Source organism: Ovis canadensis, chromosome 6, assembly GCF_042477335.2.
Source record: "Ovis canadensis isolate MfBH-ARS-UI-01 breed Bighorn chromosome 6, ARS-UI_OviCan_v2, whole genome shotgun sequence".
Classification (NCBI taxonomy): domain Eukaryota; kingdom Metazoa; phylum Chordata; class Mammalia; order Artiodactyla; family Bovidae; genus Ovis; species Ovis canadensis.
Window position 1 is genome coordinate 81,331,727 of NC_091250.1, and position 26,023 is coordinate 81,357,749.

Consider the following 26,023-nt stretch of genomic DNA (forward strand, 5'->3'; position numbering starts at 1 on the left):
CACAAAATAATTATGTGATGAAGGGCAAATAATTGGTCTCTGGCTCTCATTTTCATAATGAGAGAAAAAAAGTGGAGATCATCAAATTACTACCTGTGGGACTAATAATGAGTATTAAATCATAGGTAAGCTGCTTAGCATATTACCTGGTATATGTTAGATATTATTATTATTGATTCATTACAATTAGGATCATGTTATAATGTTATTAGATAGTCTCTTCAGGACAACTGAACACTTTAAACCACCCATATGAAACTAATGATGGTTTCGCATAATCTCAACATAAAGAAAGAGTCAGTTGCTCAGTTGTGTTCAGCTCTTTGTGACCCCATGGACTGTAGCCTGCCAGGTTACTCTGTCTATGGAATTCTCCAGGCAAGAATTTTGGAATCCCTTCTCCAAGGGATCTTCCTGACCCAGGTAACAAACCTGGGTCTCCTGCATTGTGGGCAAGTGTTCTCATTTTGGGTTACAATTCAGTGCTGAATGCCCTACAGAAAATAAAACCTTGGTTCACAATCATCCCATATACAGTCCCCCCAGTTCAGCAACAGCAAAGGCCACTGAATTAGTCCTTCCACTATATTAAATCCACGCTCATCCTGACAACTCTAATTCTATGTGTTATTGAATTTAAGGTCGAGTACAGCAACTGAACCTATGTATCAATCAATATTGTTTTTGAGAAGAGTGACCCATTTTAAGAAATGCTGGAGGTCAAAACTACTGATATTTAAAGATAAAACTCATTGTTAAATGCCTAAAATGTATACCAGAACCCAAAATAAGGAGCTACCCAAAGTATCGATGTGTCTATGTATTTGTATGTATATGAGCATTGGATTCACATACATAGTCAGTTGGCAATGAATTCCGGGTATTCTGCCAGGCACTGAAGACATAGTAGCAAACTAGAAAGACAAGGCCTCTGTTCCTCTTCAATTTATTTCCACTCTCCCTGGCACAGAGATTGCAGGCTAACACTTCAAAGATGACCTCATTTTAAATCCCTGCAATTCAAGCTCTAGCTTTCCAGCCCAAACAGAGAACCTCTTTATGCCTGGGAGTTGGGGAAGAAGGTTTTGAAGGTATATCAAGTCAATCTGTCAAACCAGCATAACAGTTAACTCATAAACACGCTAAGCATGTTAACCACAAAACATAGATTCTGAATTATATCTTAAAATAAAATATGACCTGTATCACCAAGTGGTGCATATTATCTGTCACTACTAAATATGAGTGACATCTAAGAAATGGGTACTTCTCCTTAAGAATAGTGTCAGTAAGCTGCCAAATATCTCCAATTCTTCTGCTTCTAATTAAATGTTAGAGTTGTATATCTCTGAACCCATGAAGTTAAGCAAGTCTATATGCTTTCCTTTGAGCAAAGAATTAAGATGTGATTTTGTGTCACATCCAGGCAGAAACTTTAAGTGATAATTTGCTCCTGATCACATCTTTTTCTTGTCACAGTGACAAGTAGTATTTTAGATGATGTAGATCCCTCAGCCTAAGAACCTAAGGGAGGATGAAGTAGGACAGCCCAATCTCTACACACCTGTCCCACCACTGGGTCATGAACAAGATAAATAAGAAAGAAACAAAGCATGTTTTGAGTTGAGAGGTGTTACTGCAGCATAAGCTGGTTAATTCAGATTGATACACCCAATAAACAGAACTCCGACACTGTAAACTGAGAGCCAGCTCAGAACAGTGATACACAAAAGCCCTCTTCAAAGTTATTAAGGAATATGCTAGCCAGACTCCTCTGGTGATGGACCAATCTTACTACACACATTCATACTCCCTCTTTAACTAAAAGGTTTCAGGTAAAGAAGTCCTATGAAAGAAAACGGGAAGACTAGAAATCTAAAGACAGATAAGTCAGTACAGCATTTGGGCCACTTGCATCAGAATCAAGAACTGTTGATGAAATGCAGATGTCTGGGCTCAAACCAAAATTCACTGACTATTTGAAGATTTTATAAATTTGTATTTAACAAATTCTCCAAACTGAGTCCTTCAGACCCTTCATGAGAAATCTTGGTTTAGGATCAGGGCCTGAGAACTATTAATATTAGAATTAAAATTGATTGGTCTTTAAAATGAAGAAACATCCCCTAGAAATTGGTATTTCCAACAACTTGTTAAAAATAACTGGAGTATCCAGCAACTCTAATCACAAACACTTCTATAGCAATAATCATATGAAACTCAACCCTTTTTTTTTAAACAAATGATAGTTCAGTTCTTCAGTTGTTATGATGCTAACCCATTCTTTTACCTGCTCTGCCCAAGAAAAGCATTAGAATTTTGGTCCTCTTGTTCTGGTTTCTGGAAGCTATGTTATTCATACTGGAGTTTATGTTCTGGGAAGTGGGGAAAAACACAAAGCCACTGAAGAGTATTAAGCAAAGTGAAAGTGGCTCAGTTGTGTCCAACTCTTTAGGATCCCATGGACTGTAATCCATGGAATTCTCTAGGTCAGAATACTACAATGGGTAGCTTTTCTCTTCTCCAGGGCATCTTCCCAACCCAGGGATAGAATTCAGGTCTTCCACATTGAAGGCAGATTCTTTACCAGCTGAGCCACAAGGGAAGCCCAAGAATACTAGAGTGGGTTGTCTATCCCTTCTCCAGCGGATCTTTCCAACCCAGGAATCAAACCAGGGTCTCCTGCATTGCAGGCAGATTCTTTACCACCTGAGCTATCAGGGAAGCCCTAAAGCCCTAAAGTTAAGCAAAAGAATCACATGATCAAATCTAGTTAAAAAGTAAAAATCTGCCAATATAGCAAATTGGATAAAGCCAGGGTTATACACTGAAGTGTTTTAGAAGACAGCATATCATTTACTTGCCAGGCAGGTAATATGACTGAGTGACATGAGCTGAATGAGATTTCTGGCTATTAATAAATGTAGAAGACATACCTCCTCTAATAGGGGAAGTTGTTACTTAGTTTCAGTTGTTGTCAACAACTCAATTTCTAATTCTGGCATCAGGTATTTTGGCCTAGGATCAGCAAATCTGCCATTTTGAAAGAGAAAGAAATCCATGATTTTATTAGAAATGTCATGATTTTTAAAGATTTTAAGCTAATTATTTCTTTAAAAACAAAATCAAGCTAAGCAATCAGGTTGGTATTTATATATTCACAGACAGCAGGCAGAGACTGAAAGAGAGTAAAGAGAATTTGAAAAATCATTCTGATTTTTAGCTTTCACAGCTTGACAAATGGGGATTACCAATAACCATGCAAGAGAACCACAGGGGAAAAAAAAGCAGTTTCAGGTGGCAAAATTATGAATTTAGTTTTCAGAAGTTTGAGAAATGTATGAAAGGACACAGATCATCACTAGTCTGTTCAACTACTCAACAAATATTATCATTACTGTCTACCTTCTGGAAGTGCCACACTTAGCACCAGGCTAGAACAACAGACAAGGAGTCATAAATCTCTTATTTAGTGAACTTAGAGTCTAATAGGTCAAATGCAGAGTTAGAAAAAGTATGTTGATATGATGCCAAGTATAGTAATGGGTGATTAGTTCAACAGAGATGTATGTGTGTGAGGGAATGGCAGTCACATAGCAATACTAGAAAGTAAGACATCTAAGCTGGAACCTGAAGAAAGGAAAATGCATTCCCAGTAGGTTCAACAGCTTGTTGGGCTAGAGAAAGTGAAATGCATTAAAAAATAAAAACAGAAACAAGGTCAGTGAATCTAAGCCGCTTCATGAAAGATGGCATCAAATAGGGAGTAATGAGACCAGAAAACTGAACAGAGGCCAGAGACTGTAAAGACTGCTACATTAAATGATCTGAACTTGATCCTGAAAGTAGTGAGTGGTCATAAAGAGAGTCATCCGGGCAATAACAAGCAAATTTACATCAGAAAATAGCATTGGGATGAGACAGAATCTACATATAGGTCAATATCTGTGTCTATGGAATTGAATGAAATTCTTGTGGGAAAATCATAAAGTGAAAAGCAGCAAGAGTTAACAGGGCTGACTCTTGGAGAGCACTCACATTCCAAAAGAGAGAATATAAAGAGGGACCAAAGACTGAAACAGATGAAACAGGTGGAGAGACTAAGAATTAGGAAAGAGGAGTGAGTTTCAAGAGCCAGTAGATCAATGATAAACAGAGTAGAGAAGACAAAGAGGGTGAGATTGAAGAGATATGGCCATTTACATCAAATATAGAGAGCATGCCCAGCAATGTTTAGAACACTGGCAAACAAAATTTGGCACACTTATCACTACCTCACTTGTACCAGTCACTTCCTAATCAACCTTGCTCAGCTTTAAGAGAAGCTCTTAGTTGATATTTTCATGCCCTGGAAGTACCTAGTTTTATACAAACTCCTAATTGCTAGCAGTTGAAAGACCAAGCAGCCCTTGTTCTCAGCTGGCCACATTTTTGAGGCCTAGCAGCCTTATTCTGCTAGCTTGTATTCAGGCCCATACTCTGTCTCTCTATTTCCTTACAATGAAGAAAAAATTGGCTTCAGATGTCTGTTCCAAAAACCTTATTTTCTACTCTATTTGACTTGAAACAAGTCACAGAATGATGGAGAGATTCTAGAAGGAAGGGGCACTGCAGGTCATTGACAAGAGTTCCCTTACTTCCTGTTTTGGAAACTGAGGCACAGAGATAATATTGGGCCTTTTATAAAAATAAAGGGCTTTTCACCTATAAACTAGTGTGTTTATGCTCTTGTATACTCCTTTGCCCTCACAGCCTCTTCCAATCAAAACAAAGACCCTTTCCCCTCTTTGCATCTTTAAAATTAAAATACCATTAGTTCTTTAAAAACGTGGATCCTCTGGGTTATAATCTGTTTTCTGTCAAGCACTCTGATACAAACCATAATATTTTTAAAAGGAAATAATACATTTCATCTATTCAAAAAGATTCTGAAGCAGCTTAAATAGAATATAAAATAACTGAAAGAGAAACCTCTATTATTTTTCCATACTTAAGATAGCAAAACATTATTTACTGCAATACTATATTCAGAGTTAGATTAGTTTTACAATCAATTATTTTATAATTTGAATCAGATTGTACAATCTGTTATTTATACTGAATTAACTCACAAGTTCTGTGTCAACAGATTTTTTTCCCCATACACCTAGCTAACTGTAATACCCAACAAATTTTTTGAAACAGAGTTCAAATATCATCATGGCTTTATCACAAATTAGTTTTAAATTTTAAATATAGAGATAGGGATATATTCTTATTTACATAGAGTGTGACAGAATTAGACTATACTGATAATTAGATGTGCTTAGTCGCTCAGTCGTGTCCGATTCTTTGTGATCCTATGGACTGCAGCCAGCCAAGCACCTCTGTCCTTAGGGATTCTCCAGGCAAGAATACTGAAGCAGGTTGCCGTGTCCTTCTCCGGGGGATTTTCCCAACCCAGAGATCTAACCCAGGTTTCCTGCATTGCAGGCAGATTCTTTATCATCTGAGCTACCAGGGAAGATAACTGGATAGAGAAATTGTATTTAACACTATACCTCATATCCACAGACTTTAATGGCCAATCTAGGATCAATATTTACTGGCAATTTTGTATTGACAAATGAATGAATTTATGGCATGAGTAGGAATTAATTAAAAGGAATGAATTTATCTATGATTACATGCTGATAAAAAGTAAGGTTTATCATTGCAAACTTTAGAAACATAATTTATGAAGTCCTAATTGGCAGAGCAAACCAGTAACAGTAATAATAAAAACAATAACAACTGATAAAAACTACCATGATATTCTTCTTTCAACGATGTTTTATTATTTTATTCCAATATGATGGGGCGAAGTTTCTTTTGTTCCAATTAGCATTAAATTCACACTAAGATAAGTCATTTGGGATTATGATATCCTGGGCTGATGTCTTCAGAGAGAAGTATGTAAAGTGTCACACCACCCTCTCTGAGCGAGTGGGGAAAACTGGAAAAAATGACAAGTTGCAAAACAATCCCCTAAAGGGAAAGAATTTGATGAAGAGTCACTTTCTGCCCCACTTACCTTCATATCCACTCACTTAAACATGCACCTGAACACTTTTCCTTATCTGCTGATAGATTTTGCTTAACTTCCCAGCTGTTCCCAGGCAGAAGCAACAGCAGCAGAAGTTGCAGCTGCACCCAAAACTGGTAGCAGTGAGATATCTGAGAGTGAAATGTCTCTTACTAAAAGCTGTCCCCAGAAATGACAAAGACTAGATTGGGTGTGGCAGCAGCTAAGGGAGAGTGGCCAAGGAAGGCACATCAGTGTAACAAGCAGATCCGCATCTACACACAAGTATCTCCAACCTGACTCAGCACCTGAGCCTGACGGGGCTTCTCATCATGTCTGTATTTCACAGACAACAACATAAATCCTTGGTGACCCTCCCTGCTAAGGCTGAGTCAGACTCTCAGGTTGGTGGCAGCCAAAAACAACTCCAAGAGTTCTTCAGATTATCTGGGAGGCTTGAAAGAATGAAAGAATTCTGCTACAGAGATGTCTCCTCACTACTTCACCTGCCTGCTGTTCTCCTTTAAGAATTCAGACACTATTGTTTGGATTTACATGTTTTAAGAATAACAAGTCAAGTTTTAGTATTTACTCTATTTTAAATGGCAGCATACCACAATAGTAGTACTACTGATCATATGATGCAATGTATGGTTTTCTTGCTAGTTCTGTTTGATCTTGTAATTCTGTAATCATTACTAAGGTAAAAGCTACTCAAAACGATAAATGGATACTCAGTTTTAGTTTTCAGTTATCAAGGGATGTTGTTCTCTTAGTAACTAATGCTCTAATGACAACTCCTTTTGAAATAGCTCTACACTCATCCCCATTGCATTACAATATTTTTTATCATGTAAACCCATCCCATTCATTCTCTTAAGATTTTAGAGTTTCTCTTTCTTTAGTAGCTGTTGGATGATTCCTTTGCTATTCTACAATGCACAATCATCAGCCTCACATTTTTTGCTTCAGTGATTATCCTCTCACATGCCCTAGATAACTAATTAAATCTACCTTCCCATATTCCCCTCCATCTAACCTGAACACCAGCCTTACAATTCCATTTCCTTTTAATTAAGACTTTCTTTCTCTTGGTAGCCAAAACTTCAACCTTCCTTGCAAACCTGGCTGGCCTTTTAGCCCACTATTTCCTTTTTTGAGAAATTGGGGAGGTCCTCTATGCACTCAAGCTAACAAAACTGAATTTGTTCCATTTACCTTAATTCTCTGCCTATGGCTGATTTGCTTAATTTTCTTGTAAAAGCTTCATATTATTGAAAAATGTGGACCCTCCAACCCAAATACCTGAGTAGTATTTCAGCATTTTTGCTTCAAAATCCAAAATCTTCTCATGAGAAAATAAGAGTAAATTGGAAGCCTCTCATCATTTTGTAAAACATTTCATGTCATTTGTCTTTCTCCTCCAAACCACTTCTCCAATTTAAGTCTGGAGTTCTCTTCTGTCCGGGAAAGTTTTTCAAACACACATACCATTCTAAAAGCACCAGATCCTTTTATCTTGTTAATGGAAGTCAAATTCCCTCCAAGTACTTAGTAAAATATTTATGTACCACTACGAAACATAATCTAGACAATGGGTTTGGGAATGCACTTAAGAGGTATTTATAATTTTTCTCCTTTCTTCAATCTTCCTTAAATTTGAGGTGTAACTCTATTCCCGTACTCGATAGACAAGATCCAATTGTACTATTCATTATATCATATTCCTCAGATATTCATAGAATTTATGAATTACTAACCATCTCCACAAAATAGCTGAAAATAACAGTATTTTCTTTTTGACATATTTTTTCCTGTGGACCCTATATCAGAAAAAGAAAACCTTACTTTTGCTTTATTATGTTTTAAATCAACTTGGTAATATCCTGACTGAACATTTCCTGTTAAGAATATTGAAATATTTTTATATGGAAGGAGCCACACATACAACTAGGACAACCTTTGTGCTACATTTTGCATTTATTCCCCTAAAAAGGAACCACCATCCTGAATCTTAACAAAGATAATTATAAAAAGAAAGTTCTTATAACAGAGTACTGTATTTTTTAATTTTGTTAAACCAAGAAACCATTTTTTATGTTTTTCATGTGCATGTTTTAAATATCTAAATAAACAAAAAGGAATGCAAAAAATAAAAATTGACATTACTGAATTCATATTAAGATAGAAATGAATTCATACTTTTACATATGCTAATTTGCTTAAAAATTATAATAATAACATGCTGCTGCTAAGTCACTTCAGTCGTGTCTGACTCTGTGCAACCCCATAGACGGCAGCCCACCAAATAGAGAGACATCAAATCTACTCTAAAAGTTATTTAAAATGCAAAAGTCAGTGGAGAATTTGAGGGAATCTCTATGTATCTTATAAATTGATAACCTTAATTTGATGAGCTACTATATGAACTCTTAGATTTAAACATTAATTTTATTATTATTATACTTTACTACTAATCATAAGATCTGTCCCTTGAGGAATGAGGGTATCACAAGTTAAAAGCAAGTTTCTAGAATTCTGTGCTGGGTCAGTAACATTAAAATTCAAAGAAAATTAACTAAATCCTCATAATATTACAACTCCTGTCATTTTTTTTTAATTTCACAGTTCATGTCTACTTGTTAACTGATCTGCAGCTCAAAACATTAGGATAAGGCAGAACAGTTTAAAAAGAAAACTGAGAAACATTCAGAAGCTTCAACTGGAATTAACACTTACTTTTCTACCTCTAGGAAAGCCACTCTTGCCACAAATACCCTCAGCATCCCTGTTACAGACACAGATCTTACTTTTCTGTGGCTATCACAATTCTTAGCTTGACAGCAAATGTATCAGAAGTCTCTCTTCTCTGTATGAGAAGACTTACAGTCCAATAAAGAAAAACATAGGGTGATTATTCAATGCTCTTAAAAAGGAGAGAATAAAGAAACCAACATTAAGAAACTCAAAAAGCATAAAGAGCCAAAATAAGATGTGATATATTTCTGCAAAGATTCGGTCCTGTTTGCCATAGTATTGAACATTTTCAACATTTCCAACAGGACCCAGCAAACTGTTGGCCCTTGGTAAGAAATAATGGAATGAATGAACTACGCCTACAGAGACAGAACTTGGCTAACTCCAGTTGTACAAGTAGAAGTGATTTCTTCTCTATATTTTAATAGCATTTTCTGATAATGGAATATGCGTTTACTGTTTCAAGTTATTTTGAGAATCACACTGAACCTACCTTATCAGCCCTCCAAGGGATTTCAATTTGCTAACATCCGCTGGAGCATCAAAAAAGCAACTATCTACTTCTGCTTTATTGACCATGCCAAAGGCTTTGACTGCATGGACCACAACAAACTGTGGAAAATTCTTAAAGAGATGGGAATATCAGACCACCTGACCTGCCTCCTGAGAAATCTGTATGAAGGTCAAGAAAACAGTTAGAACTGGACATGGAACAACAGACTGGTTCCAAATTGGGAAAGGAGTACATCAAGGCTGTATATTGTCACCCTGCTTATTTAACTTCTATGCAGAGTACATCAGGAGAAACGCTGGGCTGGAAGAAGCACAAGCAGGAATCAGGATTGCTGGGAGAAATATCAATAACCTCAGATATGCAGATGACACCACCCCTATGGCAGAAAGTGAAGAGGAACTAAAAGCCTCTTGATGAAAGTGAAAGAGGAGAGCAAAATTTGGCTTAAAGTTCAACATTCAATAAACGAAGATCATGGCATCTGGTCCCATCACTTCATGGCAAATAGATGAGGAAACAGGAGAGAAACAGTGACAGACTTTATTTTTTGGGGCTCCAAAATCACTGCAGATGGTGACTGCAGCCATGAAATTAAAAGACACTTGCTCCTTGGAAGAAAAGGTATGACCAACCTAGACAGTGTATTAAAAAGCACTGAAACATGTATAATATCATATAAGAAATGAATTGCCAGTCTAGGTTCGATGCAGGATACAGGATGCTTGGGGCTGGTGCACTGGGATGACCGAGAGAGATAGTATGTATGGCAAAACCAATACAGTATTGTAAAGTAAAATAAAGTAAAAAAAAAAAAAAAAAAGAATTTTGAGGAAAATTCCTAGCCTACACAGAAGGAACCCCTCCTCCACTTTGTTTTTTATTAAAGTCCATTAAGGGGAATTTTTTTTTTTTTTTTTTTTTTTTTTTACTGTTGAAGGAAATGTTTCATTAACATGTTACATAAAGTTTCCTTAAGAGTAGGTCATAGGGGTGGGGGTTGAGGGGGGTCAATAACATTGTGTTAATTTTGGCTTTGAGTGTTTTCTCCGTAATTTGTCAGTAAAGGTTACTTTGTCTTCTGGGAAAAAATAAATAAATAAATAAATTAAAAGCAGAGACATTACTTTGCCAACAAAGGTCCATCTAGTCAAGGCTATGGTTTTTCCATTAGTCATGAATGGATGTGAGTGTTGGACTATAAAGAAAGCTGAGCACCAAAGAAGTGATGCTTTCGAACAGTGATGTTGGAGATGACTCGTGAGAATCCCTTGGACACCAAGGAGATCCAAGCAGTCCTTCCTAAAGGAAGTCAGTCCTGAGTATTCACTGGAAGGACTAATGCTAAAGCTGAAACTCCAATATTTTGGCCACCTGATATGAAGAACTGACTCATTTGAAAAGAACCTGATGCTGGGGAAGATTGAAGGTTGGAAGAGAAGGGGACAACAGAGGATGAGATGGTTGGATGGCATCAACAACTCAATGGACAGGAGTTTGAGTAAGCTCAGGGAGTTGGTGATGGACAGAGAAGCCTGGCATGCTGCAGTCCATGGGGTCGCAAAGAGTCAGACACGACTGAGTGACTGAACTGAAGTGAACGGATTTTATCCCCTGGAGATCAACACTACACCTTGTACATCTTTATATCCTGCAGATTGTCTGGCATGTCATAAGTCTTCAACACACGCGTTAGGGAACTAATTTCATTTGTCTCTTTTCACATTAACACACTGAGAAATAATGAACTGCTAACTAGCCAAGCTGTTCACTTGGCCATTTCCACTACCAATATAGATTTCCCAACATGATTGGGCTGTATCAATCAAAAAATAACACCAACACAAATGGATCAGTCATGCCTATGGTCCAATTTATCCACTGTGCATTAAGGGGTGAAAAAGTGAAAAACGCTGATTGCACCTGAGCGTAAAAGCCGGTGAGAAAACAACACATTGAGCAAGGCATACTTGTGCCTGAAAGAACAAAAATAACAATCCCTCAAAATTATGACTAAGGGCAATGCCTTTCTAGCTGCAATGGCTGAAAGAAGCTGCTATTAACCAAAACCATTAAGGGGAAAACAAAGCTTTATTGTTGGTTCAGTAAAACAGAGAAAGTGGTCTCTGGGTCACTCACTTAAGTGATGCTGCCTTAAATTTTGTAGGAGATGCTGTTTGGGAAGAAAGTGCCACCATCCAATCTAACGCAAGCCATTACTGTCATGTACTCACTCAGTCTACCTTTCCTATAAAATAATCACAAGCTATATATATATATATATATACACACACACACATACATATAATTAAAGCAACATGCTGAGAAAGAGTTCTACAGAACCTCATTCTAACCATTTCTGAAGAAACCTGTCTTAGCACCATCCCCTAACAGGGAGTGGGCAAGCAAAACACAGCTTTAGAGTGAGGGTGTACAGATACTCAAAGATGTTTCTTAGTCTGCTTCAAAATATTAAAAAGAATCCAAAAGCCTGCATATTACATTACAATGTGTCTAGTTTAAGTTAGCATAGACAATTTCTATGCAGCAGGGTGAGTACAGGCCCTACCCAAAGCTGAAGAAACTGATTTTGAAAGTCATGTCCACAGTTTCCAGCCTCCCAAACAACATCCTGAAGAACTGAAGCTTTCAAACTGTGATGCTGGAGAAGACTCCTGAGAGTCCCTTGATGAGAAGGAGATCAAACCAGTCAATCCTAAAGGAAGTCAACCCTGAGTATTCACTGGAGAGACTGATGCTGAAGCTGAAGCTCCAATACTTTGGCCACCTGATGTGAAGAGCTGACTCACTGGAAAAGACCCTGATGCTGGGAAAGATTGAAGGCAAGAGGAGAAGGGGCGGCAGAGGAGGAGATGGTCAGATAGCATCACTGACTTAATGGACATGAATTTGAGCAAACTCTGGGAAATAGCGAAGGACAGAGTAGACTGGCATGCTGTCCATAGGGTCATAAAAAGTTAGACATGACTTAGCGAATGAAACCAACAAAACAGCACCCTACTTCAGGGAGCTAGTATCTTTCTATGTTCTGTGTTTCACGCCTCCCACAAAACAATTTTCAGTAAAGAAGAAATGAAAAATAATTTGATTTCTATCATTTATACATTTATCCAAAGCTACTTACACATTTCCCAGGTGGCCCAGACGGTAAAGTATCTGCCTGTAATGTGGGTGGGAGACCTGGGTTTGATCCCTTGGTTGAGAAGATCCCCTGGAGAAAAGCATGGCAACCCATTCCAGTATTCTTGCCTGGAGAATCCCATAAACAGAGGAGCCTAGTGGGCTATAGTCCACGGGGTTGCAAAGAGTCGGACATGACTGACCAACTAACACTTTATTTACACATTTACACACTTAGGTGAAATCATCCCAATTTATTTTCATTTTATCATTCTTGAATTAATCAAACACAATGTCTCCTGTAACTCTGAGCCATACTTAAGTGGGTGGAGAAGATCTGGTGGCAGAGAGTGAAAGAGGCTTTAAAATCATCTTAAGGCTGAGAAGGTTATCCTACTCCAGCAACTCTGGGGGCCTCAGAAGGCTGAGTCAGGACAGAGGGGAGGCTGGATGCTCCACTGCCTGATGCTCTTTCGGAGCATTAGCCCCATCACAGCTGCCGAATGAGGAGATGCTGAACATCATAGTTTTCAAGCGGAGGCCTGATACAAGAAGCTTGCCCTGCCTCCATCTGAGACAAGAACTTCTCAAAGGCTCAATTGTTTCCTGTCTGCCCAGCTTGTCCCCTCCCCACTTTAATTCCAGATCATTTGCAGTGTGCTATCTCCTAATGTCTCCACCATCCTTCTCCCCTTAAGATGCTGTTAAATATCAGGCATGCACTCTGTAGCTGCAACACCCAGAGCTTGTGCCATTCAAGTTCCTGACACATCCCAGCCTAGGATCATGGACCTGCTCTCAGTTTTATGTCCCTAAAGCCATCATCTGCATCATATAGTGAGGTCATTTTATAAATATAATTTTGCTCTTACAGGCAAATTCATTATCATGAACTGATGATGTCTAATTGATACATGTCATGACAACATGGCACAGTTCCTTTTGTGATTGGTTTTGTTTTCAGTTTCTTTTCAAAGTTTTCAAACTTTTCAAAGTTACATATATTAATACAAAGGTATGCTCCAAAATAAAACTAACAGCATAAAAAACAAAAAAATACATCCTTTCTTTAATATTGGGTATATGTGCCACACATTTATCCTTTTTTATAAGTCTCAGTTTTCATAAATTAAGGGAAATACTGATTGATGGCCTCCATTACATTCATACTAGAAGTACAACCAACAATAATAGCAATATCTACAAGTATTGAGTTCCTACTCTGTCAGAAACTCCAAAAAAGTTCACATTAAATTCTTAACAAACCAATAAGTCAGATACATTTTACAAATACAGAAACCAAAGCAAAGGGAGGCTGAGTGAAAAGTTTTGTAGTTAATATAGTGTGGCAACAGAATTCAAATTCAAAGATGTTGCTGTTCAAAGGTACTGATCCTAAACCATTTCTTTACAAAGTAATATCATGCAATGTTGAAATCATACTCTCTCTTAAGTTCTGGAAGAGACCAGATTTTTTTTTGTACTAATTTTTGTCCACTGAATATGTTATGTTTTAGTTTTATAAATCCAAGAGTAGTAAAATGCATAGAAACATCCATCTCTACAGCTGGAGGAAAACTATCCAAGTGTGAAGTTGGAACCTGACACTCAGACCCTAACTGTATAATCTGACATCATGTTCTTCATGGCCTTAGCATAAAGCTTCTTCAAGTTTTTAGAAGACAAAACAAAGCACTAGAGAAAAGATTCTATCTAGACAAGCCCCTTAAAACAGCTTATCAAAATGCAGTTAAGCACATGGTACTCAATCTAGATTTTCCAGACTGAATCTATAATTTAGATGCCAAGCTTTGTCATTTCTAATAGTTGTCACTGTTGAGCACTGTGAATGTTAGCTGTCATAAATATATGAGGCCTGTCTAAACATCCATCTTCTTAGTGACCCTATAAACATGGTCCAAAAAAAAAAAAAATGTTGCTCCTTTGATTCAGCTAACAATTTGAAAGCCTCTTATGGAATGTGAAAACTCATAGGTGGTACCCAAGTTGTTAGCTCCAATGAATAAAATGAAGAAAAAAGGAAAAACTGATTCAGCGGTTAGTTTTAGCTAGTCTGAATATATGGTCTTGATAGATATGTTTCCAGATTTACAGTGAAGTATGGAGAAGGCCATGGCACCCCACTCCAGTACGCTTGCCTGGAAAATCCCATGGATGGAGGAGCCTGGTAGGCTGCAGTCCATGGGGTCGCTAAGGGTCGGACATGACTGAGCGACTTCACTTTCACTTTTCACTTTCATGCATAGGAGAAGGAAATGGCAACCCACTCCAGTGTTCTTGCCTGAAGAATCCCAGGGACGAGGGAGCCTGGTGGGTTGCCGCCTATGGGGTTGCTCAGAGTCGGACACGACTGAAGCGACTTAGCATGCCAACCAAGGGGCTTCCCTGATAGCTCAGTTGGTAAAGGATCCACCTGCAATGCAGGAGACCCCAGTTCAATTCCTGGGACAGGAAGATCCACTGGAGAAGGGATAGGCTACCCAATCCAGTATTCTTGGGCTTCCCTTGTGACTCAGCTGGTAAAGGATCTGCCTGCAATATGGGAGACTTGGGTTCAATCCCTGTGTTGGGAAGATCCCCTGGAGAAGGGAAAGGCTACCCACTCCAGTATTCTAGAGTAGAGAATTCCATGAACTGTATAGTCCATGGAATCACAAAGAGTTGGACACAACTGAGTGACTTTGACGTGAGTCTGAGTGAACTCCGGGAGATGGTGATGGACAGGGAGGCCTGGCGTGCTGCGATTCATGGGGTTGCAAAGAGTTGGACACAACTGAGCGACTGAACTGAACTGAACTGAGTGACTTTCACTTTCACCTTCAAGCCAACCAAGACCTACCAATATTTTCTTCATCTGTTTTCAAGGATACCACCTTCTAAGATGATGTTCTCCTTGAAGAACTCTCCTCTATTATTCCTAACAAAAATAATAGCTATCAATTGTACCCCACATCATATTTTCTTAAAATTTTTAATTTAGTTGAACCATGCCATTATCCTTGTGACATAAATAGGCTAAGTGGAATCTCTTCCTCCAATTTCACAGATGAGTAGAGTAAGTCACAGATGGGATTAATGAAGTCACAGATGGGATTAATGAATCATCCAAAGACACACAGGTGATTCAAAGAAGAATCATAACTACCATAAGGCAAGAGCTGGAAAAACTGGTGTAGTAGTTGTTTCTGTTCAACAAAAAGTGAACCTAATATGCTGATGCTGACAATGAAAGATCAGTAAGGTAAGGAAATATAACTGTGCAGATGATTTTAAGGATAAGGTAAGTTCTATAATTTATTCTTTTCATGAAAGCATACTAAATAAAATTAAAATTCATTCAAGAAATATTTAATTCCACACTTTCTATGTTTCAGGCACTGATATAGATGCTTGAGGACCAGATAACAAAACAGGTTGAAACCCCTACCTTCACTGGCCTGAATTCTAGCAAAAGAGACAAAATAAGCAATTAACATAATGATTCAAAAATTATTTTGTGTATTAATAAATAATAAGAGCCAAATTTAAAAAGGGAAAAAAAGCTGAAACTGAGTAAGAAGGATCAGAATTGCTAGAGGATGAACATGTTGTAGTATTTATTTTATTGGTCAGGGTAGGCGTCATTGAGAAGGTGAGATCAACGGATACCCAAGGCAGAGAAAATAGAGGAAAAGCTCCAAGGAATATGCTAGTGTCTTCATGGAACAGAAAAGATGCCAATGTGACTATAGTAGTCTTAGCAAGAAGGAGAATGGTGTGAGGAGAGGCCAAAATAGGAAGACAGATCATGCAAGGCCTTGGAGGCCATCAGAAGACATTTGTGTATTATTTTGACTGAAGTAGAAACCATTGCAGGATTTTGAGCAGTTGAGTAATGTCTTTGGGCCTACAGGTTAAAGAGGAACCATAGTTCTGTACAACTTAAATGTTTATAGTGCTAGATGTAAATTATACCTAAATAAAACTGGAAGAAGAAAAAGATTAATTAATCTGCCTGCATAAATCTGCCTGCAATGCAAGAGATCCAGGTTTGATCCCTAGGTCAGGAAGATCCCCTAGAGAAGGAAATGGCAACCTACTCCAATATTCTTGCCTGGAAAATTCCATGGACAGAGAAGCCTGGAAGGCTACAGTCTATACAGTCAAAAGAAGTCAGACATGACTGAGCATCTAACATTTCACTTTATAATTGATTATTAAATATTTTAAAATTTTATCATTCAATATATTGTATAACTTTCATCAAGTCCCAAACAGATTTCTCTTTCCTATATACTCATTTACATTTCATTACTAAGGAAATATAATAATAATTGAGTTTAATTATCCAGATTATTCATCAATAGAGATGTTCAGTTTGAAATATTGACTCAAATCCATTCCCCCTTATTATTAATTTCTGGGACATAATGATACAAATAATTTCCCAGAATTTTTTATTTGAAATAACATATGGATGTTCAGGATAATTTTGAACAGAGAGGAAACCACAATAATAACTGAAATTTACAACACTGTATTTACTAAGGTTTCCAAAGCCTTCCAGTTATTATGTATTAACTCTCTACTATAGGCCAATCATGGCTAAATACTTTGCACATATCATTATAATTAATATTCATCAAAAACCCTAATAATAATCATTGTAATCCAATTTTATAGACAACAGATGTGTCCCCAGAGAGATAAAGTACTGAAAGGTCACAGGACTGCTCAGTACCCCAGTTCAGAATTTACCTAAAATCTCCACAGTTTAAAGTTATGTTCTCTTCACCAAACCACACCACCTTCCTGCAGCATGAGGCTCAACATATACCCTCAACATTCCCAACTCAAAGGTCAGCCAGATGTGAGTAATCCCATTTTACAGATGATTAACTGGTCACAGAAAAGTTAATCAAGCAATCAACGTTTATTTTATGGCTACCATATGCAAATCAATATTTAGTTCCTGAGAGTGAAGAGGATTTATGATATAATATCTTGCCTCAATAAGTTTACAATCTTGTTAAGGTAACAAAAGACACATAAAAAGATAATAAATAATCCAAGATAGCACATAATAAGTACCAAATGAGATACAGAGCCAATGACTGCTAAAGAAATTCAGCAGAGAGAAAATTGAATCTGGGTATTTCAATTCAATCAAGAGTGCACTCAAAAGGACCCATGTTGAGGTGGTCATCACAGGAAAAGTTTAGTTCAGCAGAAAGGATGAGGAAGAATGATTCCTCAGAGGAATTATTCCCCAGAAAGAGTTAATATGAGAAAACACCAAGGGTGGGTTAGTCGCTCAGTTGTGTCCAGCTCTCTGTAACCCCATGGACTGTAACCTGCCAGGTCCCTCTGTCCATGAAATTCTCCAGGCAAGAATATTGGAATGGGTTGCCATTTCCTTTTCCAGGGGATCTTCTTGACCCAGGGATGGAACCTGGGTCTCCTGCATAGCAGGTAGATGCTTTACCTTCTGAGCTACCAGGGAAGCCAGCCAAGGGAGAAGATGTGAATGGATTATCAAGAGAAAATGGATAGATGTGTTTGAAGTGCAGGATGCATGAGTGGCAAAGTAAAAATGAAGCCAGAGAAGTAAACTGTAAATATTTTGATTGTCAAAGTAGGAACCTATGGAAGGAGCAAAGGAATTGATTGTGTTTAAATGATAGTACCTGGCATTTGCTTTGGTATACACTTTTATTTCTGTAATCCTTTCAACAAACCTATAATATAGAAGGTAAATATGTCATTGTAAACAGAAGGAGACATTACCTGGCCAAGGATGGTTTTGAGTGTGAAGATGAGCAGGAATTCTAATCTAGATCAATGTGCGTGCAAGGGCTATACTCCTTCCACTTCCCCTTCATCACTGTCTACAGAAAGCAATGGGGAGCTATAAAAGGCATTTGATCGAGAGGGGCTTCCCTGGTTGCTAGCTGGTAAAGAGTCCACCTGCAATGCAGGTGACCCTGGTTCAGTTCCTGAGTTGGGAAGATCCTCTGAAGAAGGGATAGGCTACCCACTCCAGTATTCTTAGGCTTCCCCAGTAGGTAGCTCAGTAGGTAGCTCAGACAGGTAAAGAATCCTCCTGCAATGCAGGATACCTGGGTTCAATCCCTGGGTTGGGAAGATCCCCTGCAGGAGGGCATAGCAACCCACTCCAGTCTTCTGGCCTGGAGAATCCCAATTGACAGAGGAGCCTGGAGGGCTATAGTCCATGGGGTCACAAAGAGTTGGGAGTAACTAAGTAGGCAAGACAGGAGGGTAATATATGAGAAGTATTGACTAACAGAAGACTAATGTGACTGAAATATTAGCACAATGTCAGAGAAGGACTGGGGAAAGAAGTCACCAGGCAAGAAGCTGACAAGCCACTTCGTCTACTGCATTAACCTACAGAATGAGTGACAAGGATTTATATTCAAATGCTGCTAATGGAAGTAAAAAGAATGGAAGAGGTATTTAAAAAGAAATATGAAGAGAGAAATGGCAACACCCATGTCCTTTAACAGGTAGTTTTTATGTTCCAACTATATGCTGATAGTATAAATATTTCTCCTAAAAACTCACAGACAAAATCCAAGATCTAGCTCAAATATTTTAAGTTTTTTTGACAGCACATGATTTATTTAAAAATAATAAAATCTATACCTTGGAAAACATATCTGCCTTAGTGCAATCTACCTCTCAAACCACCATCATGAACTATGACAGCCTCATGCTAGGCACACATCTATTGTACGCATTTGATATTAGCTCCTTGCTATATATATTAACATGGACAGTAATGCCTTATATTCATGGTCATTAGGCATGTCAATTACTAAGGAAATACTTTTTTCTGTTAGTTTTTACTTTTAATAGACTAAATGTATATTAAACAATTGAATTCTCTCTGAGAGACAGAACACACCATACTTCTGACATTATTCCTTCCCAGTACTTCCCTTTTAAAATGCAAGGCACCACTCAGGATTCAAGTCCAAAACTAGTAGCAATTAAATGGCATATTACTTAAAACAACTTGAATCTTTTCCAACTATTCTGACTCCTGGGCAATGAAAATCACACAATTGCCAAATATGTATAGAATTAACCATCTTTTATATTTTCCAAAGACAATATTGACATGGACATCCAGGTATTTAGTCACTACACATCTCTTCAAGCAATTTAAAAAGGCAAAGTTGCCAACCAGGTAATAATCAGGCTAACTATATACATCTATGGTCAGAACAAGCATTCAGCTAATTTGTCTTAATTTTGAATTAGTTATTAAACTGAATATCCTAATCAGTATAACATACATTTGATAAAATGTGTGCATTCACACATCTGCACACATATATGTGTGTATGTATATATACATGTACATATATACATATATATCATATTAGAACTGATGAGTAACAGTATTTTCACCCAGAATTCTTTTAGGAATTACACATCTACCCTATTTACACCTAATATCCTTAGTATCATCCAACTACGCTAAAGGATAATTAAAAATTAACTTATTAGTCAAGCTTAATTTCCGTTACCTGTTTGGAAAAAATAAAACAGATTTGTTTTTCTGAGTTGAGAAAAAACATTTAAATTTGATTTCAAACTGTGCCCCAGGCCAATAACTTAGGTCTATAGCTAAAGTAGATCCAAAATATCTTTGAAAGTTTCAAGAATGCTAAACAGAAGCTGTACCTTAGAAAAGTCATACGCATGTGTAAAGAAATATCATCACAGAATCCTAATATTTGCTAAAATTCAACCCAGACACTCCTTTACATTTTTATGTTTCTCATTTCTACACATCTATACCAATGTGAAAATAGGCATCTGCAAAATTCAGTGAAGGAAATCAAAGATACTGAGCAAGCATATCTGTCCAACAATGTCACACTTTCACATACTATACTCTAAGTTTGAAAAACTTAGCTGTTATCAATAAACTAACTTAAAAACTATTCATGCACAAAGTCTGGGTTCTATATGACTTCAGGTATTCTGTAAAAGCTATGTTAAATACATTTTGTCTGTATAAAAGTAATCAGAGATAGTTATTTCATATACCCTATTTTCTATTATCTGTGTTTTTTCAATACATAACAGTGGCATTCATGTATCAAATGTATTAAAATATAAATACTACCTTTAACTTTTAAAGGCATTACTTTGTGTTTAAGAAAAGGAAAACTATTTTTACCTCCCAGTCCTGGTCTAAGCCGATTATCGTAACCATCCAGAAGTCTGTCTAGAATTCTTGTAAAGATGGTAATGTTATTTTTAGCCTCATCTTCTTGGATGTTAGCCAGCACCAACCTAAACAGATAATTTTACAAGCTGATATATATATACATATGTGTGTTTTGCAAGTGCCAACATGCTCTTCTTCCTTGATTTGAATTTTAAGGCTCCTTAAGCTATTCGTGCCACCCATATACTCCTTTTTTTTTTCAGTTCTATAAATACCAGTGTGTCAATGAGGAAGGTAAACAGTCTGTTGTAAATGGGTAATAAATACTAGATTATCAAAAGTGTGAAATCAAAATTATTTCAGATTCCTACCACTCAGCATATTGGTAGAACTATTCATTTCTTTCTAAAATCCATTCCCTAGGATACATTATGACTGAAGATGATCACATGCAGACAGTATTAGCAATGCTATTCTGCATTTAGAAAGGTACAAAAGCCAAAGGGATTCCTGAAATAACTCTTCAGGGGTCTGAATATTAATTGGAAAATAAATCACCTCCTTGGAAGCACAAAATTTCTCTATCTTCCTCAGAAATGTCTTTTCTTTTCATGTCTTTTTCTCTTTTAAAGCAAGATGATTTTCTAACTTTGGGTATACCTCCACCCAATGGCCAAGTGCAATATAGACATCAGGGAAACTCCACTGGCTGTGTTCCAGGCTCCAGTGTAGCCAAGGAGGTGGAGGTGGGCTCTGAAAGGATCAGCAGAGCACACAAGAGCTGCAGATAGCCTTGGAGGAGTACCCCTCCGACTGACTGGCATCTATGGAGAGCGAGTAACAGAGGTCATCCAAAGATTAACATGCCCAGCTACTTCGTGTGTGTGTGTGCGCGCGTGCCTGTGTGTGTGTGTATGTGTGTGAGTGATATAAATTTGCAGAAAGAATAAATGGTCTTAAAATACCACCGGAAGAGGGTTAGAAGCAGTGGTTTTCTCCATTATTTCTCCAACAGAAAGCCAGAGACCTGATTTTGTGACATCCAGCAATTTGGTGCAGTAGCAACTGGATGTATAAAACAGAATGTCCGTTTTCACTGCCATTTTTTTCCCCTCAGAATGATTCAGAGATTTAAATTACTGGTCCAAAAAAAGAATCATTTATATAATAGAATAAAATACTGGCATGAGCATTACTGGTCAAATATAGAACAGAAAATTAGTAGAAGAAAAATATGGTTAAGTTCTGAGGATTTTCAGTGATTATTAACTGACCACGGTTTGTTCACTCCTTTAAAATCAAAGAATATATGTAATTGCATTCTGATCAAGGTGCATTGTCCAAAATATCATTGACAGAATTCATTTGCATTTAAATGATTGTACAACTAGTAGCTAAAAATAGTCTAAATACATGAACAAATTAGTAGCAAACTTCAAACAAATATTCTCTTCAGAGAAAATATTAAAATTGTGGTATGAAGAAACATTTTTATATTATATAAGCAAATTATTTCATACATTGAGCCTCAAAAGTTTCTATATTGCCTTAAACTAATCTTAATTAAAACTAGTCACTAAGATAATCATAAAGTTCCACTTAGGGATTTTCACTGGAATGTGTTTTTTAATTAATGTCACATTTTCTTTCTAAAGTCAATATTAAGATATTAAATGAGGAGCTATTTTACAAATAAAAATACACCTTCATAAAGAAATTTCTTCTCAAGTCTAAAAAATATTTTCATTCTTTAACAATTACTGAGACAGGAAAATTAAAATTTAAAAGGGAAATAAAAGTATTATAAAATCATAAATACTAATTTTTTAAGGAATTGTTACATAGACATTCATAAGAATCTTAGATTTTATTAACTACTCTGGTATGTTGAAAACCATATCCTAAATTTAGGCACTAAATAGAAGATGCCCACTGATGATAAAAATCAGAAAAGACAGCAATTAAGATGAAGTTGTTGAAAACAACAGAAATTAAAATTTATATTTGTAGAATATAGGCAAAACAGAATTTGTTACATTTTCAAAGTAATACTGTTTATGGCAGAACCATCTCAGGAATAAAAGATTTCTAAATCAGTAACAGAAAAGTTATTAATAAATCAAGGTTTTGTTTTATTGCTTGTGATTGTGAAGTTGTATACTACCTCCACCTAGAGGTTTCAGATTCACACATCATTTAGTTTTCTATGTTGACTAAAAGATCCGAGACCATTTAAGCAAAAAAGGAAAAGAGAGAAAGAAAAAGATTAAGTTACCACAAATCATTTAGGTTGTGCTTTTCTGTTTGGCTTAAAGGAAAATTGATGGCCTCTTTATTGAATTGTGGTGTTATTACTATCACATATAACAATCACTTCAATTATTTGCAAAAATATGCCATCCAAAGAGTATTCTTTCCTTCTGTGATTTTTTTAAAGAAAATGTTGTATTCACGTTTGTATTTTATCGCTGCAAACAAGAAGCAGCAAACTTTTAATAGTCTTTGCCACTTTACAGTTCCGTTTCCTGGTACTACCTTTTTCATTAGAAATGGTCCTTCAAAATACTTCAGCTCCTCATAAGCCACCTCTGTCTGCATTGATGGCATTCAGGAAACACACCTTTACCCTGAATTTAAAATGGCAAAACAGTAAATAACTGTCTCACCTGGCTGGGTCCCACGCCAAGAAAACAAAAAGCAGCAACTGCATATTGGAGCTGTTCAGTTTCGTCTTCATCGCCACTCTTTGTATAATCATGGAAGAAAAACAAAATACACTTAAAATTACATTCAGTCATGCCATCCAAATAGCCCAAAAGAATGTCATTTCATCTGGGAACTGGAGTTAAAGCAATAGAGATGATTCCAGTGGAGTGTGTATGGGATGTGATGATGATTGAAGGACGTTTGTTTGTTTGTTTGTTTTTCCCCCACTTGCTTTTTTTCTCTTGACAGAAAGATGACCAAATAATCAGACTTTGCTCTGCCAGGAACTTCCCCCAGCCCCATCGTCAGCAAACGCTGTTTTGTGGTCACACACGTAAAAAGAATACACGGGACCCTGCACTGACATATGAGCTAGAGAAAATAATGGGTAGGAGAGGAGAGTGTAAAGGGGGAGGAGAGACGGGTACTTCCTGCCACAATCCCCCAACCAAGACCACCCCCGCATTCACCAAGAGAAAAGCAAGGGACAGCCAGCCCACTTTTTTCGATTATTATTCTTTCATTACAGTGAACTGCAGTTCTCACGACTTCACTACTTGACTCCCTTTCAAATAAAAATCGAATAAAAACACCTCCCTCCCTGCCCATTCACGGTTGTCCAAGACCACATCTTGGAGGCAGCCGGGTTCGGATTAACTGCTGCGAAACGACGCGTTTGACAGCTGCTCCGGAGCCGAGGACCACAGCCGAGCCGGAGCGTGAGGCTCCGAGATCCAACCGAGGCAGGCGGGCAGCGGCGATCACGGTGTGCAAAGTTGAAGACTATAAAAGAGCCAGGCTAACGAGCCGGGCGGCTCCGATCTTATTAGAGTTGCAAATAGGCTTCTCGTGAGGAGTATCGACATTATTTTTTTAAATATGCTGGGGCGGAGGGGGCGACCTGAACCTCTTCGGTTTCCAGGGAACATCGGAGAGTGGAGGGAGGGGAGATGAGCCAGGCACGGGAAGCCAAAGGTAAACGGGGAGGCAAAGATCCCTATTGGGACCCGCGTGTGCGACCTTACCTGAAATGGCAAGCAGAACTGGTGTTTTCCTCCCTTTGCCCTGATCTTGAAGAGATAGGAAACTTGAGAGAGAGACTGACTGCAGCAACCCGGCGAGCCGGGAACGATGGGCTGGTGGGAGCAGGAGAGCGCGAGGTGCGGCGGCGGCGGCGCGAGGAGTAGAAGGAGGCGAAGGCGTCCGTAGTGGCGGTGATGGGCGGAGGAGAAGGAAGAGGAGGAGGGGGAAGCGTTGGCAGGGGCGGGCGGGGTAGGGGGAGACGCTAGCAGAGGCGCGGTGCGCGCAGGCAGCGGCGGGCACGAGCCCCACGCCTAGAGGAGGAGGAGCCAGGCCCCGGAGGAGGGCTAACGAGTTTCCCGGGAAAGCAGGGACCCCCGCCCCCCAGCCTCTCCCAGATAGCGGGGAGCCGCGGCCGCCCGCCGGGCACCTGCCGCGGCACAGCCCCAGGCGGCGGCTAGCGCCGGGGTGCGCCCGGAGCACCGCTCCCCGCGCCCACGCCGCGCTGGAGTAGCGGAGCCCACGCGCCGCCCAGCACTGCGCCCCGCGGCCGCCCTCCGGGGCTCCCTGGAGGCCCCGAGGTTCCAGGTGGGGGGATGCCGGCGGGTATTGGTACGGCGTCAGGGTCCCCGTGTGTCTGGACTGGCCCTAGATCCCCGCGGCCTCGCCCTGCCGCCCGCCCCACAACGTGCCCTGGCTCTGGAGCGACGTGTCTGTCTAGGAGAGGTCGGGCTCCCGCTGGAGGGCGAGGGGGCTCTTCACGCCTGGACTTGGCCATCAGCGCATCCACGCCGGACCAAGTTCAAGGCAGGTTGCTTGGAATCAGACAGCAGGAAGTTTCTTTGATTTCCCCGAGCCCCCTTGATGTACCACTCATTCCTTCACAGTCCTGCCATCAGGACCAATTTCCCTTCAAATCTCTGAGGGCCGGAGATTTCCCTGGAGCTGGTCTGTCAAGTCCATTTACCCGTTATTGAGAGACTCGCTCACTCTCAGTGGTTCTTTTACCCCAATATCTTCTCACAATCGTCCTCCCCACCTGGTGATCAAGCTCAATCAACAACTCTGAAAGAAGTTTACGTCCTTCCCACCCCACCCACCTCCACCCCCAGCAAAAAAAAGAGAGAGAGAGAGAGAGAGAGAGAGAGAGAGAGAGAGAGAGAGAGAGAGAGAGAGAGAAAGAGAGAGACCGGCGACCTGCTGTGCTTTTGCTACTTCTGTAAATTCTTTCTTCAGTGGAGGAAAGAGGACGGGTTTTAAGGTTTTCACACCCTTTAAGGGTTCCTGCTGGCTACAGACCTGCTGTAATTTCAGTCCCATCGTATGGTTTCAGCACTGTGTGAGCCTCATTTCTTTTTACCTTACAGTATCTGAGGCTATCGAATTCAAAGGTGCAACTTGAACAACAAAAGAGACATGTTCCTCTTTGTACTGCACGTCAAGACAGAATATTATATACACCCTACTAAGGCAAAGCAGAGAGGGTGTTCGTCTTTTCGTGAAGTTTTTATAAATGTTAGACATTTTAAAAGGAAAAAAATATGTTGATATGTTGTTATGTTGATAAATATGTTGATATGTTTCTGTCCTTTTGCATTCAGAGTCTGTATATGCCAAACACTTCAATAGTTAGCTATGA

The 26,023-nt window shown here is 38.7% G+C and overlaps 1 protein-coding gene across 1 annotated transcript in view; it reads right to left on the minus strand.

Moving 5' to 3' along the window:
* GABRA2 (gamma-aminobutyric acid type A receptor subunit alpha2) overlaps nucleotides 1–25,015 on the minus strand; it is a 163,109-nt gene extending 138,094 nt beyond the window's left edge. Inside the window, exons 1-3 of the mRNA XM_069593055.1 lie at nucleotides 24,390–25,015; nucleotides 23,325–23,402; nucleotides 20,668–20,783 (exon numbers count right to left, since the gene is read on the minus strand). Of these exons, the coding sequence (XP_069449156.1) occupies nucleotides 20,668–20,783; nucleotides 23,325–23,395 (187 nt within the window). The 5' untranslated portion in view covers nucleotides 23,396–23,402; nucleotides 24,390–25,015. The remainder of the gene's footprint in view (nucleotides 1–20,667; nucleotides 20,784–23,324; nucleotides 23,403–24,389) is intronic.
* Nucleotides 25,016–26,023: the final 1,008 nt, after the last annotated feature.